The sequence below is a fragment of the Drosophila guanche genome, unplaced genomic scaffold (assembly GCF_900245975.1).
Source record: "Drosophila guanche unplaced genomic scaffold, DGUA_6, whole genome shotgun sequence".
Lineage (NCBI taxonomy): Eukaryota > Metazoa > Arthropoda > Insecta > Diptera > Drosophilidae > Drosophila > Drosophila guanche.
This window is the reverse complement of record NW_022995746.1, coordinates 4,964,573-4,985,163: the sequence shown is the minus strand read 5'-3', so window position 1 is coordinate 4,985,163 and position 20,591 is coordinate 4,964,573. Positions and strand designations below refer to the sequence as shown.

The 20,591-nt window shown below is 46.0% G+C and overlaps 1 protein-coding gene across 3 annotated transcripts in view; it reads right to left on the bottom strand.

Annotated features, from left to right (window-relative positions):
• LOC117582535 (protein abrupt) overlaps positions 1-20,591 on the bottom strand; it is a 38,320-nt gene that overhangs the window by 16,986 nt on the left and 743 nt on the right. For 2 of the 3 annotated variants that reach the window (XM_034270341.1, XM_034270340.1), the window contains exons 2-5: positions 11,093-11,960; positions 10,438-11,035; positions 10,065-10,358; positions 9,793-9,991 (exon numbers count right to left, since the gene is read on the bottom strand). In XM_034270341.1, coding sequence (XP_034126232.1) covers positions 9,793-9,991; positions 10,065-10,358; positions 10,438-11,035; positions 11,093-11,583 — 1,582 coding nt within the window. In that variant the 5' untranslated portion in view covers positions 11,584-11,960. The remainder of the gene's footprint in view (positions 1-9,792; positions 9,992-10,064; positions 10,359-10,437; positions 11,036-11,092; positions 11,961-20,591) is intronic. The other variant, XM_034270342.1, reaches the window with a different exon arrangement.

Here is a 20,591-nt window from a genome sequence, read left to right as displayed (position 1 = left end):
GGAATGGGAAACTTTTTGCTGCTACGGTGGAGGAAGGGTTTTGGGGATTTTCTTAGCTAATGCTTGTAGGTGTGGAGTGTGGGAGTGTGGGAGGTGGGGGGTGGGAGGGACTGCCATTCAATAGCCAGCGTTTCCAGCATTTCTTTGGCACTGCTTGATATGATCTTAGCATTTCTATGGCTAGGTGGCAGGGAGTTAATCTTTGCCAGCGAGTGCCTGAAGGCAACGTTTGGGGGAGAAAGCTACACAGCAGAAAATCATTCACAGTTTCGAAATTATTATAAAGAACATTCCTTTGCGCACTAAAATGTAAGCAAAGACTGAGTTCAGTTTTGATATATTTTTAAAAACTATTCAAAATCAATTGATTTTTCTAGTGCAAAAATGTTTTGAGTTTCCTTTTTGCGGTCGAGTCCAGCTGCTCGAGCGTTGGAGATGAATTGCTTCAGTCAGAAGGAGTTTCTTGGCTCCGTTTCCATTCCATTCTGTTCCCTTCAGTCCCTTCCTGTTATCCATTCAACCGTCCATCCATCCATCCATCCATCTATCCATCTATCCATCCATCTATCTATCCATCTCTCTGCATTCATCCTTCCATCGAACACTTGCGCCGCACTATTTACGGTACAATTTATTACTTTATGAGCAGCGAACTACTCCCCAGCCCAGCCGCTACACCCATCCCCAGTGGTACAGTGGGCCTTGCTTTGTTTACGGACCAACGATTGTATTTAACTTCATTGCGAATGGTCTGTGGGTGGGGGGATGATGAGCTCAGGGTTGGGGGCTGGCTTCTGGGTTTGGGTGTGAATGAAATGTGATGGTAATGAATGTATGAATTTAGAACGCAACTGAAAACTGGCGAGACAGTCGGGCGAGATAGTTTTTGCCACCGTACCCCCCACCCCTGGTGAAAGCACCCCTCAACAGCTCACCCCCGCTCCATCGACCAACAGCAGCAGCAGGCGATGCGGTGGCCGGAATGGGGTTTCCATGGGGTAGCGGGGGAGACGGAACCTGGACAGGAAATGAGTAGAGGAAGTTTTAGTTTCATATTCGCACGGCTCATGGGTGGGGGATTTTGAAAGGGGTTCTGCAGTGGTTGGGCGGAGGGGGGGCTGGTTTTGATGGTTGAGCAGCAAAGTGGACGGGACGCTGGCATGGGCGCTGGCGCTGGAGCTGGCACTGCGGTTAAGCGGGGAGGGGTCTGGCGGCTGTAGCTCACTATCCCTCTCTGATACATGGCTATGCCTGGCTATGTCCATGCCTGTGTCTGTGTTGGAAAGTTTGAATTGTATTGAAATTGTATTTTGTTAAAATTCATGTTTGTTATTGCTGTTTTTAGTCGCTTTTTGCTGTTGCTGTTGTTTAGTTTTGTCGTTGGCCAACCATTTTGTCGGCCTCTATGGCTCTCTCTTTCTAACCCCCCATAGCTCTCTCTCTTTCCCACTCTAACTGTGTGTGTGTATGAGTAATTTCATTTGACTGGATCTCTCGCTCTCTCCCGCTCTCTCGCTTTTGGTCTCTAAGCTTCGTTTTTGCGTGTAATTTCTCGAACAAAAAACACACACAGCAACTAACAAAAGGATTTTTGTGTCTTTTTTTGGGTTTGGAAATTCTCATAGATACTCGTAGAATATGTTGGCAGCATTTTTGGGACACACGTTTGGGCATAAACGGCTGAAAGGTGGCAGAGGGAAGAGTTTAATTCAAATAAATCTCACAAATCTAGCCGCAATATTCCATGGGAAGGCAGACATGTGTGGAATGGAATATGAGGCTTGAGGGAATAGGAAACATTTGGAGAGCATCTTTGATAAATGCAACAACCAAAAGTGTTCTGCTTCAATTGTTTGCAATTTTATGCACACAAAAGCAGCAGAAATTCCATAAATTCCATTGCATTCGCATCTCAATCTCCCACAACATTTTTCTTAGCTATAATTCTCGCATCCTTAAGCGATGCTAATGCAGATATCTGCCCCCAAGGAAGTCCTGTGTGTCCTCTTACCCCAAATTGGGTCAAAGCTGGACACTGAAAGACTCTCTCTCGCTCTCTCTCTGTGTGTGTGTGTGTGTGGGAAGGCTGGGCAAATACATCATCGACACGTTCGATGTGCTAGTCCGCATAACGAACTTCCCACACCCACACACAACTCCCCCTCTCTAGGCTCCCTTACAGCAGTGGGCTGCGGGATTCGATCGCACAAATTGCTCATTGCTGAGGAAATATTTGCAATAAATTTAGTTTATGGCGTCGGCTGTTGGCGCTCGAATGGCCGCCTGACTGACACCCCTGCAACCCCTGACCTTCTTCCTGTACCCCTCCAACAGGCACACACACACACAAACGCACATTTAACCTCGCTTGTAGGTGGCCGCCCGTCAATGCCTAAATTATATGCGAATATGCTCCAATGTGTATGTGGTGGATACTTAGAAATATTAAAATGCAGACCTTACACGGAGGGGGAGTGAGAAGTCCCTGGTTGGCCTGGTCAATGGAGCGGCAATGGAGAGTGCGGGGTGTCGGCTGGTGGTTTATTGATGTAATATCCTTCAATTATTATGGATATTTGGCGCATTCCCGCGCATCCGAAATTCTGATATACTATATCCATATGGGGGTAAAAGAGTTATGCCACTCGCTCTCGCTCTCGCTCTCTCTCTCTCTCACTTTTTGGGCACACGTGGCGGGTGTGGGTTGGGAGGGTAACCATATGCGAGCACCCTTAATTAACTGACCTCAAGCGGCATGTCAACCTAGGCAGAGGCAGAGTCACTGGCAGGCACCCCGACCCATGCACGAAGGATGCGAAGGACTCGCAAAGATCTGAAGGAAATGAAATGCAAACAAATGCTCTGTCTTTGTGGGGATACATCTGTGTGTGTGTGTGTGTATGGGTGGGTCGAAAGGATACGCGTTCTCCGCTGAGTGGAAAACTCCCTTTTTCAAGGAGGTGGCACGGGGGCAAGGGGCATTTCTCCGGCCAGCAACTACTTTCGCATGTGCGGCAATAATTCATCCATTAAAAGGGATATCAATGCGTCAGGGACAGGGCAAAGAAGAGGCGGAGAAACCTAAAACGAGAGAGAGAGAGCGAAAGAGCAAACCTCTCGACAAAAGGAAACTTGAAGACGCACGGCAGATAGAAAGCTGGAGAGATGAATGCGACGAAGGTGGCCAACGGGGGTCAAATGGAAAAAGGCCGAGCTGAGGCAGGTCCTTCGTCTTCCGTTTGTAAAACCGCACACACGCACACACACACACACACACACACACTCACATGTGGCAAGCTCTAACCCAAAAGCCCCCTGTACCGCCTGTGCCTGGGCTATCAATAGAGGAGCGAAGAACCCGAAGTCGCCTCAGCGTTTGTGATAAGCGCAAAAATGCCGACAGATTGCAGCGGCAGAAGCGAAACACGAAGCAGCAGCAGCACTTCGGCTGCACTGGCAGAAAATTGCATAAATTCTAGCAACAAGTTTTGGCTGCTAAAAGTGGAAGGTTCGAAAAAACCAAAAAAGTTTTTTAACTCAATAAAAACATAACTAAAAATCAAACTTTTGCCTGCCATAAACTCATTTTCTCCTGCTAATTTTCTCTCCGTGTATTATTTGTCGCACACACATGGACGTGGGCCAGCATCCATATGGATTTATGTAAATTCTATGCCCAAAAATGACCTTTTTCGTAAGGTAAGAGGCTGGGAGGGCTGGTTGGCAGCAGGCAGGAAGGGTGGATTGGGCGAGTTGTGTCTTTGACTTTGGGTAATATTTTCGTTAGAAATAAATTCGCATTTGAAACGGATTCGGATTCGTATTCGGATTCGGTAAACGAAATCCTTAAGCATACACGAACAAGTGTGTGTGTGTGAGTCTCTATAGATGAATGCTTTTGTTACTATGTATACGACCACTTGAATTTAAAATACAACGTGGCAAAAAGGGCCAAACCAAAACCCAACGCCCAAAGCCCAGAGACCCCAAAAACCGAACCGAAAAACCCCTCCCCCCACCCCACCCTCTCAAGAGAGAGAGAGAGAGAGAGAAGAAAACCCAATTCAACCCTAGCCAACACACCAAATAGTTTCGAGTAAAACTTTTGCATTTGTCCCTGTGCCCCACACCCACAATCCTCTTGCCACCCACCGCCTTGCCTGCCTTTATATTTGCATCTGTGTGCGTGTGTGTGTGTGTGTGTGTGTGTGTGAGTTAAGCTCAAGTAGAACAACAACTACAGAGAATTTTGTTTAAATTTAATGTATTTTCTATGGCAAACACTTGTCCAGTGCCCCCACTCCTGCATCATTCCTTATACGAGCAGCAGAATACATAGATTTAGATGGAGCTCCAGAGGGAGGGAGACAGAGACAGAGAGAGAGAGAGAGAGAGAGAGCGAGAGCCAAAGAGAGTGCGAGCGAGAGACATTCATACATACATAATAATAATGTTTTTATCCATTTGCCATTTTTCGCATCTATTTCCGAAAACTGTGAAAACAATTTCATTTGAAGTTTAAGCAGAAAATTAGAATTTTCAAGTGTTGGTTGCCACCCTCACGCATACACTCTGGAAAACCTGCCTGTCCTCTGTGTCCGTTGGGTTTTCTGGGATCTATCTTATGGTACATGTGTGTGTGTGTGTGTGTGTGTGTGTGTTTGGGGGCTGTGCGCACAATGACATAATCCCTCATCTACATAAACATTAGAGCGGGAATTTAACTCAAAAGTTTTTAGTTTCGGTTTCGTTTTCGGTCCATCCCCCAATTCCTTTTTGCCTGTCCGCTCAGCTGTCCGTGCTGTCCGCTCAGTCCCTGTGCGCGTGTGTGCGTGTGTGTGGTGCGTCCAAAAGTGTCTCCGGTTCTGGCACTTTGTTACTGTATGGCTCAGGCACAGGCATATTCCCCCATATACCAAATAACTATGTGTGCTGCATGTATCTACATATTCAACTTATATACCCATACACCAACACTCACTTGAGTGTGACGTGCAGCAGATGGAGTTTTTGAAATTAATTTGATAACAATTTTAGTTTTGTTTAGTTTTTTGGGCGTGCCATTGGGCGCTGTCAAAGGATTCAGCTTCAATATAAAGCTGAAAAATGATTCGCCATACATTTGAATGGCATGGAAAACTATGGAAATCTTTGGGGTAGCCTGAGGATCACAATTCAGAAAATTCTTCATTTTTATGAACAATCTTTCAACATGCTTGGAGCATGCTTTAGAACTCCCCTCTCAGATGACAAAACAATGTCTGGGGCAACAATTGAATGATGAAGCTGTAGCCAGAGTACCACAGAGAGGCGCACAGGATACAGATACATAGACCCACAGCTACATGCGACAGACGCACGCACTGCAAATGTATTTCCAATCATTTTACTCATTATCCGGGGCAGCAAAACTTTTGTCCGAGTGCGAGTCCGTGTCCGTATATCTACTTGAACATTTTCATGTCCTTCGCTCATTTGCAGCAGCTGGATGTATGGGTTGCGAGTTGGGGGCAAGCTGGCCCAAGTGAGTGCCACACATAAGTCCCAGAGTGTGTGTAGGGTTGTGGGTTGTGGGGTGTGGGTGCTACGGTTTAGTTCGGGGTTTCGGTTTGTAAGCGTGTTGGCGTTAATGGTTCTTGATGAAATGAAATAATGGGTGCGTTTATTCACGTAATGTATTTGTATTTGTTACAGCAACAGCAACACACACACACACACATATTTACAATAATAACACAGCTCGTAAAATGAATAACTGAATGGAATGATTGAATGCCGGATGGAATGAAAGCGGCGCCCAGGCGACGCCGACAAAGGCGAAGCTCAGAGGCAAAGCCAAAGCCGAAGGCAAAGGCAAAGGCAACGGCTAACAAAACGCTTTTCGTTAGTTTTCATTATTTTCCGCATTTAAGCGTATTTATTCCGTTGTTAATCGAATTTATTAAATGCAAACACGCCAACAAATAGAGGAGCAAGGACTACGCACGCACCTTCCCTTGTCCATGGCTTTGCCCATTCCCCGGGCCATTCCTTCAGGATGGGTGCGTTTTGTTTGGCTTGAGAAATAATGTTTCTCGGCTGCTAATTTTACGTATTTCACGCAGAAGCTCTCCCAGACCCCTCCCCAATGGCAGGACCTTTCGGCGCGTACGTCCTTAAATGTCTCTATTGCCACACGAAGCTTCAATCATCTGCGAACTGTTATGGGCTCTGAGGGTGGAGCGTGGAGATTTCTAACCCCTTACCGGACAGCAGCAGCAGGGTGTAGCAGAGAGCAAAATTTTAATTGGGCCAGGATTGGGGCATAAACATTTATGAGATTGAAATTGCGATACGGATCATCTCAGGGATTACCCTGGGACATGCCTCTCCAGTCACGTCTCATCTCCTTTTTTCTCTTCTTTTGTCTGCCACTAAAAGTAAATCAATTTATTTGCCGGTTTATCAATGCGAGTCATGACAAATGCAGTCAAAAAGATTAAATCAGTACGACGTTGGCGGCGGCAGAATGTTTTCCAAATAAATAATAATATTTTCCGAATAAATCAACAGAGCAGCAGAAAAGGCAAGGCAACAAAATGCATTGCTGGGCCACAGGGAGAGGGATGAGGCAGAGCTCTCTCATGTGTGCCCTTCTTGTGTGTCTGCCTCGACCAGATGGCAAAGAAACTTTGCGCATTAGCCTCAACGCCAAATGCCCAGCGACCAGCGCCAGTCAGTCCAGCCAAGTCGGTGGTTCCTGGTCCCCTTCTCCATCTCCCGCTTCCGCTGTCCCTCACACTTTTGCATTCTGCTGTTGGGCCAAGAAATGAGCAACTGGCCTCATATGTCAATGGTTTCTTTTCCAACCCGCTTTTATACGTTTCTTTTTGTTTTGCTCGCCCACGCCCGGCGGCGCCAAACTGCAGTCTTCGCACCTAAAGCGGCGCTGCAGCCAGCTGCCAGCAATCCTTTGCCGTCTTTCCGTTTGACTAGCCATCTTGGCACAGGCAACAGGACACATTTCCCACATTTACGCCCAAAAAGGGTCAACAAAATCTCATATCAATTCTCGGAACGCTGCATCATTGAGGCCCTAGGAAGTACCACTCGTAAGCCAAGATTTAAGTTTTCTCAGCTCAAAATCGGCTCTTGCTGGAGTGCCCATAGCCCATAGCTCCCTGAACAAGTCCATTCTTTATATTTTTTATCTGCTTTTTGCTGATTTGAAGTGCGCTTTCCGGCTTTCCTCCTGCCTTTTGGTGTCACACATGTGCCGGGGCACACCTCCCCTTTGCTGTTATTATTTTGGCTGCCATTTATTTGCTGTCAATGTTTGGGCCTCCTCCAATCCTTTCAATCTCCCCACCACTCCCACCTGAAGACGACGGCTGCCTGCCGCCTGCCTGGGGCCACGTTAGCTGTCCGCTGTCCGCTGTCCGTTCTCTCTTTTCTTTCAATTTTTTTTTTGTCTTCCTGCTATCATTTTCATTTTAAAATGTCCTGTGCGAAGACGCCCCCTAGGAAAGGCTTCTTCTACATTTCTACAATTTCCCTCCTTGTTATTTTAGTCCTTTTTGCTGCTCCAAGACGTTTTCGGTGGCTGGCCCTGGCCCTGGCCCTGGTCCTAGTCCAAGTTCTGGCCGGGGCCACTTTATAAATGTTTCTGCAATGGATTTCTGCAAAGTAAACTTTTTCCGTCTTTTGTAGTTTTTGTTTGTCCCGTGTCCCGTGTCCCGTGTCCCATCCCATCCACTTGGCCCCCGTCGCATCTGATTGCGAGAGAGTGTGTGACATTTGTGGGGGCGGGCCATGGGCACACGAGAAGTAAATATATTAAAATGCAAACCCAACTCATATTACTCGATGGGAGTGGTCTGGGGGGGGTTTGGGGGCTTCTCAGCTCTCAAGTCCTTGCGCACACATGTGCGCAATTTCCAAGTCCGTTTTCGGCCATTGCCAAAATGCCTTTCCAAATAAATCGAATGCACAAAAAAGCAATAAAACGAAATAAAATCTAAATATGTATGTCCCATCCATGCTCGTGTCTGTGTCGCCCTTTTTCCCACCCCCTGTGTGGGTGGACGTGGACCCACCCAGAACACACCGACGGAGAAGGAACAAAAAAAACTTATCATTTTTATCATTGCGCAAAAGTTTATCCTTTTTGCTCGCTCGGGCCGTTAATATTTTCGATTCGGATTTCCAAATGGCCAAGAGTCCTGTGCCCGTTACCGCTGCTCGGAATTTCAAATGACTTGGCTCCAGAGAGGCAGTGGCACAGGCAGAGGCGTGCCTGACCGAAGCGAAGCTTATTGAATGTTTATGCTTTATTAAATTTGATTTCTCTGAACCCACGACCATCTCTGTCCTGTCTGTTTGAGCAGCTGTCTGACCAAACTGACCAAGTGCTGGCCAACATTTGTTGCCATGATCTATGTGCGTTGAATATTAAACGAAGGTCCAGGCCGCGGGACAGGGCTGTGTGTAAGACTTTGGAGAGTCTCTGGCTATTATCTTTTTAATGCGCGATAAATGCGACATTGCCGATGCCGTACAAAGTGCGTGTCCTGTGCTTAGGCAACACAAACAAACAGCAAGAAAGATCCCCGAGAACCGAATCATATTTGTAACGCCAAAAACCCTTATCCCTTATCCTTATCCCTCCCGCACCAATCGAATGGTAATCATAATCACAATAACAGTAACAGGCCCATAGTTATGTCCATGGCAATAGTATTCCCGGTAATAGTAATAATCATTTTTTGTTGTCCATTTGCACATACGTGAATGGCGGATGGGAACATTATGTACACTTTTCTTGCCCACACACATCTGAATGTGTTTATAATCACACACTCCGAAATGTCCCGGCCAGCAGTTGCTGTCCAGCCTAATGCGACACGTGCTACGCGCATATTTCTTGGACAGCATTCGACATGGGCATATCGATAGAAACAGGGATAAAGCTTTGCACCAGCGACAGTTGGTTATGGGCCTAATGATTGCCTCTCCCAACTCGAGGCTCGTTAGGATCGAGTGCCCGGGTAAATGAGGTGTAGATGTATTTGGCATGTTATTGCCGATTATTGCCGTGATATTCCTATCGATAAATGGTCTCATTCGATTGCCCATTTGTGTGTTTCACTGCCACTACTTAACTGATGGACTACAACTACGACTTAGAATATTTATCAAAGATGTATACATGAAAAAGGAATGCAAAATAAATGGATTATAACATATTTTTGCCAATAAACCGATAACTATCGATAGGTTTATGTTTCTTAGATTTTAATTACAATTTGGATTATGGGAATTTGTATGAAATTTCTTTATAATTTTGTTTGCTGCCAATTGGTGGTTCGATGACTTGGCAATTATCGGTTTATCGATTATTCTATGGTAAGATTACAAGTTTATAAAGTATACGTTCAATCGATAAATCATATCGAAAGTCGATTAATCGATAACAATTTGGATTATAAATGTTTAATGCCAGCGTTTTTGTCACTTTGCCAATTATTTTGTACGATTTTCACTTCACTAATATCTGAGTCTGATATCTGATTTGTGTGCCAATTGATTTTGTTTCATAAATTTCGTTCGATTAGCGGCTTATCGGTTTATCGATACACTGATAGTTAGTTACTATGCAACAAATGTCTAGCCAAAATGCAAATCATATGCGAATGTCGCTCCGTTCGATCGATAAATCATACACAAGAGGCAAATATTCGATAGAATAAAGTGTAAACGAATGGGCAAGCTCGTAATCGCTATCGTAGTCGTGGTAATCGTTCAGGTACTCACCAAAATCACTGCCCATTCCAGAGGGTCCTGGCAACAGCCCGGGTATGCCCTGCAGGCCGAGGAATGCATTGGGGAACGAGTGCGAGCGCTGATTGTCGATGCCATCGAGGGTGCCATCATGCTGGCCATCGCCCCGATCCGAGGGCTCCGTATCGCTGCTGTTCGAGTCCTCACCGGCACTTTGTCCGAGATCGTGTTTCTGCAAACGGACACAAGATAGCGGACAGAGTGAGTTCACAGCTCTGAGCTCAGCTGTGAGTGGGGGGACCTACCTGATTCGCCGCCTGCTGTCCGTTGCTGTTCTCGAGCGCCTGTCCCAGCAGGGACTCGCGCAGCTCCAGGTTACGCTCCCGATCCTTGGACGTGTCGCGTCCGCCGCGATTGCGCGTCAGCGGATGCTGTCCGGCCACGGGAAACTCACGATCGAGCAGCAGTCGCTCGGGGCTGATGCCATGCTGTGCCCGGAAGAGATCGGCGCTCTTGATGCGCTTCTGTGGCGGCGGCGTGAGGTGGCTCTTGCGGCTGCCCTCCAGTTCGCCCATGTCCCAATGGTTGCTGCTGCTGGCCTGCAAAGGTGTCAATGGGGATAAAGCTCTGGTTAGTGGGGGTCTGAAGCGGGGCACACGGGTGGAATGCAAACGTTACTTTGCTGGAATTGGGATTGGGTGTTCTTACGGGCGACGCTGCCGATGCCTTTAGCTCCTGGATGGCGGGCGTGCCACTGCCACTGCCTGTGCTCTGGCCCTGTAGCTGGTCCCTGCTGCTGCTGCTCGAGCTGGCATTCGCGCTGGCTGTGGCAGCTGCGGCTGCTGCCACGGCAGCGGTCAGTGAGGCTGCCGCTGCCGCTGCTGCCGCCGCTGCGGCACTCGAGGCAGGCACTGAGGCTGGAGCCTGGGGCGTGCTGAAGGGTGAACCGTGACTGCTGTTGAGCACTCCGCTGTTGCTGCCACTGCCGCTGCTGATGTTGCTGTTGTTCAGCATTGCCTGTGCCTGTGTCTGTGTCTGTGGCAGATAGCTGTTGAGCTTGCTGCTCTCCGAGAAATTGTTGTTGTGGCTGCTGCTGAGGTTGTTGTTGTGGCTGCTGCTGCTGTTGCTGCTGTGCGAGAGGGCGGCGGACAGTGCCTTGGCATAGGGATAGCCCCCATTGACATCCGCCAGTCCGCGTATCTGCAGCAGATGCGCCGTCTTCAGGAAGTCGGGCAACTGTTCGTGGCTGACATTCACCTCGCCGTTGTACATAAAGCTGAAGGAATCAAAGATATTTATGGGATGTAAAGCCAAAGTCCTGTGGGAGACTCACCTCAATAGATTCTCGACATCGTCGCTGCGCACATCTCGCAGTATGACAATTGGATGCTCGCAGGGATTGGCCTTGAGCAGCTTGCGGAAGTAGGGACTGCAGGCACTGAGCACCACCTTGTGGGCGGTGAAGGAGCGCTCATCGCAGGCCAGGGTCACGTCCACAAAGTCCTCCTCGTCGCGCAGATGCCGAAACGAGCTGAGTATCGAGGTCTGGAAGTCGTTCCATTTGAGGGCATAGTGCTGCTGCTGTTGATGATGGCTCTGATGGCTCTGATGGCTCTGATGGCTCTGATGCTGATGCTGGTGCTGTGACAGACCCAGGGCGGATGGTGGCGGTGTGGCTGGCGAGAGGGCGGAGCCGGTGGCCGCCATGGAGAGTGCGGAAAGCGCGTGGCCGGAGGTTGAGGAGGTCGCCGGTGGCGGTGGCTCCATTTTAACCACGCCCGCGTTGTTGTTCTCCGCCGTTTGCAGCTGTGTGGATTCGGTCATTTAAGTGGACCGTCGGCTCTCAACCTGCTGCCTGGGTGTCGGTCTGTTCGTGCTTCTAGCCGTTGGGAGATTGAGGATGGGGCTTTGCTCTTAATGGACTCTCGCGAGAATGCGTCTTCCTTTGTGGCTAATTCCTCAGCTACGATTCAATTCGAAGCTATTGTTGTGGCCCTTTTGTTGGGATTTGGCAAATATTTACTTTTGCCAGAAAGAGTCTTTGCCGTAGATGTCTCCTGCTCTCCTCTCCTCTCCTCTCCTCTCCTCTTCCCTTCTGCTAGTTTGGCGAAAGTTGCGGCAATCTCGGGCGGCCCTTGTCCATTTTCACCGGACTCTGCTGGCGGCCATGGACGGAGCTAACAATGCCGGCCCTGAAGCGCCTGCAAAGAGTTGGAAGAAGAAAACAGTTACAATTGCTCTGGCAGGTGGCAGGTGGCAGTAGTCGCTGTGGCACAGCCAATCATTAAATATTATTACCAATTATTCATACATAAGCAGCGGGACCGGGCCACACCGCTGCGGTGTCTAATGGAATCATTAATTACACAAGCCGAACCACCATCGCAGGAGCCCAGAGTCGAAGCCCACCACTTGTCGGGGCATTAGACGCAAATCAATTTAATTTAAGCGTTTACAAGCAACAAACAACAACACAATGAACCAGAAGTTGCTCCACACATGAACCCTCTCGAAACCCAAAAGCAATTGTACAAAAGATCATTAGAAGTGGTTGGGGGGAGAGCCAGAGCCCCGACCATCCATCCATCTTCGTGGTGGCTTCTGCGGAACCACAACCTGATCGATGTACCACCATCAAAATATTTATAAACGAATTCATCTCAGCCTCACGCTGCCAGGTCTTGGGCTGCGATCGCTACGAATCTTTGCAGAGGCGGAAACTTCCCCATCAAAAAAGTCTTTGGCTTTGCCTGCAATTGGCGCCTGCATTTGCAGCTCGACTAAAGGTTCATGCATCTATGGAATTTCCGTGCAAAGATCATGTTCAGGGTACTCCACTCTCTGACTCAGTCCCTCGCTGCTTGATTAATGATTTGGCGTTTTAAACCCGATTATGACCATCACTTGCTTGGGCCGTGACTAAGGCTATATCGAGAGAGGCTGGACGGGCGCCCATTTGCTGGGCAATTGCGGGCCAGAACTCATTACCGAGATGAATGAACAAGAGAAATGGTTGCTTGTTGCAGGGGGATTACACATTGATCTGGTTTACTCAAGCAGTGAGGAGGGGATTTCAGATGCAGTCTGTGGCGGACATTTAAGCTATGAAAATCGTATTCGAGTTCAGCGGTTGCATCGTTGAAGATAAATCCAGAATCTATGCCTTGAGTAGTTGTATTTATTGCTCAACAAATACAAAGTCTTATTTGGCATATATATATTTTTTATAGTTTCTTTTACTGTTTCTACAGCACTACGAATTTAGTTAGTTGCCTGTGGGTTGGGTGGTTTGTTGTGGATATTTCCCCAAGCCCGTGCTCTGTCTGCCTCCACTCGGGTGCTCTGGTGCTGCGTGTGCTTCGTTTTTGCGCTAATTTATGAAGTAACCCAAAACAATTTCATCATAACACATTTGCTGGCAATTATTTCGTTTATTGAACAAACATTCGCATCGCATCGAAGGGGAACTGCCATAACTGCCGTGCCATAACTAGCGAAAGCCAAGAACCAACGAAAATAAAACAACAGCGCGGATAGATACTCGTACGTTCCGGCTTGGTAACCGACCAAAAAATATGTAAATGGGGTTACCAAAAAAAAACACACACACAATGCACACCTTTTCACATGTAATCAGCGAGTAGGAAGCGAGAAGGATATGGATTTGGCTGGGGTGCAACGTGGCTCGTGCCACGCAATTGCATTTCGTCCTGCCACACTTCAAAATGTTCAAACATGACTAAAATTAAAACAAGAAAATAAAACAGACACCCAAAACACGAATAAAATATCCACTAAGAGGGCAGAGGGTGGAGGGTGGCAGCTACAGCCTGTACTCGTTTGGGAGCAACTTTCCGCGTAACATAATAACAAATAAATGTAAATGATAATGGTAAATAAAAAACGAATTACTAAACAAAACACAGACATGTGTGCGTGTGTGTGTGTGTGTGTGTGTGTACTTTATATAACGATCCAAGCATATATATGACTGTGCAAACACGCATATTCGGCGGGGTTTCGGGTCGGGCTTCACGTCTAGGATTGAACTATTTGTAGCACACACCCCGACAGTTCCGGCTGGCAAGGGTGTAGATAGTATGTTGTGGGGAACAGTTTGGCTATCGAATGGTATCTTTAATGCAGTAGTTGTGCTTATGGGAGTAGCCTCGGCTCTCTAATATGCTTTCTTTCCACGCAAAGAATCATCTCAAAACCTTTCCAATGAGTATCTTAAGGTTCGCTACACACTCCGCTCAATAGTTACTTGTTATTTTTGGGTAAGTTGAGACGGCGCCTTGGTGAGTGAACCAAGTATCTGGGTAGATATTTCAATACCACTCTTCTGTACTCTTCTAGCCCAAGTAGCGGCGCACAAGGAAGGAACATGATGATGATTGTTGTTTTTACGATTTGCATTTCGAGCTGTCAAAAGGGAGAATCCAATGAGTCGAAATGCGAGGTACAAGTATGAAGTTTTCTGGTCCCTCCTCTTCTTGGTTCTAACATTATTTTTACAGTTATGTTTATATCGTTTATGACTCCATATTGTTAGGCTTACGCCCTAAACTCCATAAGGGGGGAGTGGGGCAAGAGACACGCATAAATATAAGAACAGGAAATTGACTCGAAAGTGCGCAAGAATATTCTCAGGGCAGCTCAGGGATGTGCTTGTGTAGATGTAGATGTTGTCCCCGCCATAAATGTGACCAATTATCTGGCAGATAATTTGCAATTTGTTACCCTTTGGTAATTCTGTGGATAATTTGCTATGCTCCTGATTAGTTTTCGACACACCTGCAATCTCGATTAAATGTTGGTCATTGTCGCCGTGCGGCGCTCGCAAAATGTCAAATCGAATTATATAGATTGTCAACAATGGAATTATAGCAGGGGGGCTCGGTCGGCCTCTGGTGCAAAAAGGGTTTGTGTGTCCATCTTCTGGGTTGGGAGGGGGCAGAGGGCCGCTCAGGTCGCCGCTCAATGCAAGCAAATTAGTTAAAAACCAATTAAAATCGCTCATCCGACGTGTTTTCGGGTATGTACAAATGTATGTAAATATGTATATCTATGTGTACTCGTACATCGGGTAATTATATGTACTCGTATCTATATTTGTATCTTTCGCATACACAAACACAAACACAATGCCATGCTTAGAGCCGGAATATTCTAAAAATCCAAATTAGAATGTCAATAAAATGCCTTTCTTTTTTTTTTAATGAAATAATTAATTAGATTTTGCACATCAACAATCCAACACGCAAAAACCAGCATACAGCATACACAGCTACAGATACAGATACATATTTACATATGTACGGTACACACATCTATTTGTAGGCCTTCTGGCTGGAGCTGTGCCGTGAATCGTGAGTGACAGTCACACTTTGGTGTGAACAAATGTCCTTCGCAAGTGTGCAAAATAAACAAAAAAGGCTTGGTGATAAAGGTAATATTGGATGCTTTTTTGCTTAAAAAGTTACCAATAAAAGCGACTCAATGACTGACGAAAATCTTTGGATATATTTTCATTTATTTCAACCATTTTCATGGCTATTTTTGAGTGATTTATAAACAATATTTGATGCTATATTTATGGCATTCTATCTCCTGGTATATTCGCTCGACTAATCTGCACAAAATTCAAATTAATTGAATTAAATAATCACGCACTCAGCTCTGTCAGGCAACACAGCCATGTACATATGTATATATATGTGCAACCATCATGGTTGAATTTAGTTTTTGGACACCATTTTGTTTAGGTGTTGCCTAGCTCCTCACCCCCAACCGCTCTCCAGCCTCACCGCCCATTTGTGGCTCTCTTTTGCAGAATTTGCATACGTTTTCCATATAGCTGGCCATTTTCCATTAAACTTATTATTGAAACGTTGAAATCTATTCTCTCTCTCTCTGTGTTGTTTTTTGTTTTTTGGGTTTAGCAGCGCGATTTGTTCGATTTTCAATTATTTAAATGGTTTTATTTGTTGCTTTGCCACACACATATACGAGCTCTCATTTGCATTTTCCGCATGGTGCCCCGACCCAGAGCTTACCCGAAATTCTCTCTATTTTTTGTGCTGGCAGCACCCAAAACTCAACCTCAAGCACAGTCTGCATCCTCCCCCCCATAGATGGACACGCATCAAAGTGGCACTCAATGGCAGAAGAAAGAGAGAATAAAACTAAAAACTGAGACGGAGCTGGAACGACTTTTCCTAATTGCCTTGGAGAATTTAAATTGAGACATGAAATTGAATAATTCAAAATAATTAGCAGGCAGGCAGCCAGCACAGCCTCTCAGTTCTCAGAGTCTCAGTTCGCAGTTCTCAGTTCTCAGTCTGTTTGCTGTAATTGCATTAATGATTTTGACAAATGACCGTCGCCAAAGTCGCCTTTGACTTTGACTTGAAGAGAGAGAGAGAGAGGACAGACGACCTCAAGCGGGAATTGCATTATGTTTTTGAAAAAAATCAATCAAGGTAAGAGGAGCGGGAGTGTTTCATTGTCGCTCTGCCTGGCCTGGCTTAGGCCACGATCCGCTTGCAGGAGGAGAGGCCAGCAGCAGCTGCTAATTAAACTAATTGAGTAATTTCAGAAAATTCAGAAATTAAATGAGCAAATAAAAAATGCGCCCGAGAGTCAGCATACAAAATTAAGCAAGACAAAAAGTTAGAGTCGATAATCCGACAAGCGAATGATCACTTGATTGCTGTTACTCATATTCCAACGTTTGTTTTCTCCTGCCAGCTGTCTGCCACAAACCCAATATACTCTCTCGCAGGGTATCAAAGCCAAAGCTAAATAAACGCAATCGAAACTTAAACCTGAAATCTAGATGTGGTTCGCAGCGCCAAATGGACTATGGAGACATTCATCAGATGCGTGAGACCGTATCTCATGGATCTGACTGCAATGCGTTTTTATTGGCACCCACTATGCGCAGTCTGTCAGGTCAGGTACTAATTAATTTCCAACTTGGCCGAAATGACTCTCTTAATGGGGCGAGTCCGCTGATAGCCATCTCAATGGGCCGCAATTAGCCTGAAGCTCATGTTGCTGGCTAGTCTGTGTCTATTTCTGTGTAGTTTTTGGCATGGCCAAGAAATGTGGCCAAATTTATGCAAATGCCAATGCTGGATGCCGTCACTCAAAGAGTTTCCAACTTTCTTTTGCTCAAGCACATAAAGATATGCCATGCCAGTAGATGGATGGATGCCCGGTGGCTTGTTCGGATCTGGTGCGATGTCAATGAACTGTCGTACACAATACAAATTGTTAATATTGAAAACCGAAAGAAATGATGGAAATAAGAAGAGACAAAACTAAAGCGTAGAAGTAGAAACTAAAGATACAGAGATACAGAAATTGATCGGGCATTGGTGGCAAGAGCTGAGTGAAACAAAAAAAACACTAGACACAAACAAACTAAATGGTATTTGGAAATTTACATAAACTGGCCATAAATTAAATTAGCCAGAGAGAGAGAGAGAGACACAGTCAAGCTCCAGCTCCAGCTACAGCTCCACGGCATCATCATTATTTGAATACAATTAACACAAAGAGAAAGCAACTACAAGAATGTGTCCGCATCCCAGAGATACACATACTGAGCATTAGTTTTCCCCCAGGTCGCTGGTCAAACTTTCGGTATTGAAAAGCAATAAAAAGCAGCGACAAGCGGGAGAGATCAGAGCCAGTGGATCGCTCTACTACCAGCCGAAGATACAGATACAACCTACGACTGTGTGTATCTATTGTATGTATCTGCAGCTGTACGTGAGTGGCGTGGAGTGGAGTGGAGGGGAGTCTCTACATCTCATAACATTTAATTCATTGTTCATTATTTTATATGTACACATGCATGTGTGTATGTTTTTGTACACACACTTATTATGTATTCCATTTTGTAGTTTTTGTTTCAAGATCCCGATCTGCTGTAAAGTGCTCTCTCTCTCCCTCTCTCTCGGTCTTCGGCCTCTGTCCACCTTTTGGGCTCAATGGAAAAACAAACGCGTATTGGTGGCGTTGGTTTGTCATTAAATTTGCGTTTATTTCATTGGTTAACTTGTTTCCTTTTCCTCTCCTCTCCGCTCCTCTCCGCTCCTCTATGTTTTCTATTTCTATTTGCGTTTTGCATCTCGCTCGCGCGCTCTACCAATGCGCCTCTCTGTTTTTTTTCTCTCCTTGTGGTCTGTTTTATTTAATGATCGTGTTTACATAGTTAGCCCATCTTTGCTGCGCCCACGGAGCTCACTCCATGTGAAATTGTTACGAGCATTAAACCTGATACAGATACGAATGTGGCCAAATCAATTATACCAGAGCCACAGCTGTGGCAGCACACAACTGCGCCATAGATTTCAAGATTATAAGTATTGGAGTTGTGCACCGTTGGAAGAGAAACTATGTGTTTGGGGCGTCGTAGGGCATTGGGATCAGCATTGGAGTGGCTGCTGGCCATAGAATTTGACTCAATAAGCCCAAGGGGTGTGGCAGTAGGTGGAGGAAATCTGTTGTCAAATATTTTTCCACTTTTTTCTACCATATCAGAAATAATATTTTATGCGGTGATTGTTCCCAGAAAAATCTTCAATTTCATTTTACTCCTGTAAGCCTCACACAGCATCCTGCGATCTGCTCAGCTAATTTTCTGCATATTTTTAAACCTGGTATCGATGGGTTCTTGTCGGATCGATATGTGTCGGACCGTGGGAGCAGCGGGAGGTGCGACAGTGGTGGACAGGTTAATTATAACATTAACCAACTGACAACTGGTCAAACGCTAATGCCATGGGAGCAGGAAAAGCAATCGAAGCGCTCACTCACACACACACACACACGTGAAGCTGGCTGTGCCGCTGATTTGTGAAGCGGAAGGTGTTTGGTTTTGCTGGCATCCCATCCGCATCCAAATATACTTTTCCCACACTGCCAACCCTGAGAGGTGTTTCGTACAGTCCGCTCCGAGCTGTATGGCCAGGCGTTTAGCACCCCCGCCTGGCTGCGTCTCTGGGTCGTTCGCGGTACTCGTCAATTCCATATGACATTATTAGGTGGTTCAGTCGCTGGATGTTGCTGTTGCTGTTGCTGTTGCTATTATGTCATAATTTTAGGAAAAAAGTGAAGCGCTCAACCAAAATAAATTAAAAATTGCTTTCATGCTTGAATTGTTCGGTTTGGGGAAGGGGCACGGGGTACTCACGCTGCCTGCGCGAATCTTGGCCATGTGAAGCGGCGGACTTTATTACCAGCCATATCCAAATATAAAGCTCGTTGTCGCTTACCTCCGTCCTCCGGCCCGCACATTGTATCTCTCTCATGGATACTCACACAGAGGCACAGACTGGGGCTTCCAAGTGTTTATGGTCGATTGGAAGTTTATAATGGATAAATATGCTGCCTGCCTGCTGCCTCTTGCCTCTTGCCACAAATTCAAATTTAGAACGCGGAATGAATGAAGTGCGCAATATTCAATTAAAGTCATTATTATTTCCAGTCCCTTCGATGGCGATCCCAAGCAATTGCCATTGATTGTTCGATAGAATCGAGTGTGGCCAGGAGGGGGCGGCTGATCGGCAGATCGGCAGATCGGTGGGTAATCCCAGCCCCCTCCTAATTGATAGTCGAGTGCGAGTGCAGCTGCTGCGATCTTCTAGATCTTCTGGCCACCGGAAAAATTCATCAATTTTCAATTTGTATGTATTAAGGCGTACATGCCTTCCTCCACCCCCCGCCCCGCTGCTCCCAGTTTCTGGCACGATCTGTCCCTGCTCTAAGCATAATGAGGCATTATGCAAAAGAGTCCCCATGCCAGAATTTATATCGTATGTTTTTCGCTAATGAAGAGGCCACCACATTTGGACGGGACGTCTTTATTAAAAGTAATTAAGTCATTGTAATTGTCATTTGACGAATGATCTGGGAGAGCTGCATGGAGCTGGCTGGGGGTAGCGGGTAGGTGTGCAGCCGTGGGGCGAATGGGTTGGGAAATGAAGGCCTCAGGTCGGAGCAGATCGAGCAACCAAACAGGCAAAACTGAAGCAAGAAATGGCACCATATTAGAGTGTAATTACGCCTTTTTCCAGCTTTAATAAGCACTCAAAATCCTCAAGTTATGAAGTATGAAACTGTTCCGCTGGAGAGAGCTTTGAATCATCTGAAATATGTCGCATAAAATAGAACCAACAAAGTATGAAGACCTCCTGCTGTGATTTCCAAAGAAATCTTCAACTCTGCTGCCCTCCCTTTTGGTTCACTTGCCTCCAATTTCCCCACCCCCCGTTCTCGGCGTCATTGAAGTAAGTAATAATTGTATCTAAATTTGTACGCAGAACATTTGAATCTTAATAAAATTTATAGTTATGACGAAAATATCTGGCCCCGTCTGCCGACGCTCGCTGTCTCGCTCTTTCTATGCGTCTGTGGCAGCTTTAAAAGCATTTTTAACCAGAGAGACCCAAAACAGAAATTGAACTCAAGTGCAGACAATTGAAGCTCCTCAGAGGAGAACATTTTTGGACTGCTTTGCTTTTTTTTTGTTTTCTTGTTTTTGGAGGAAGGCATCCATCCCCTTTGAAGCTTAAGTGTGTGTGTGTGTGTGTGTGTGCATGGAAATATTTTTGATTTTGATTTCAATTCTCTCTCTAGTTTTATTTGTATTTTATTTTATTTTTTGCACAGCCGGCTATTAACCAATGCAAAAGTCTCTGTAGCCGAATGCTCAGTGGAATTGGACGAGTACTCGCGCCATTTGGTTAATTGATTTCATCAGTTGTCGTAGGGGGTTCTGCTGTATCATACCCCCAACCCTTTTAACAGAGCTAACT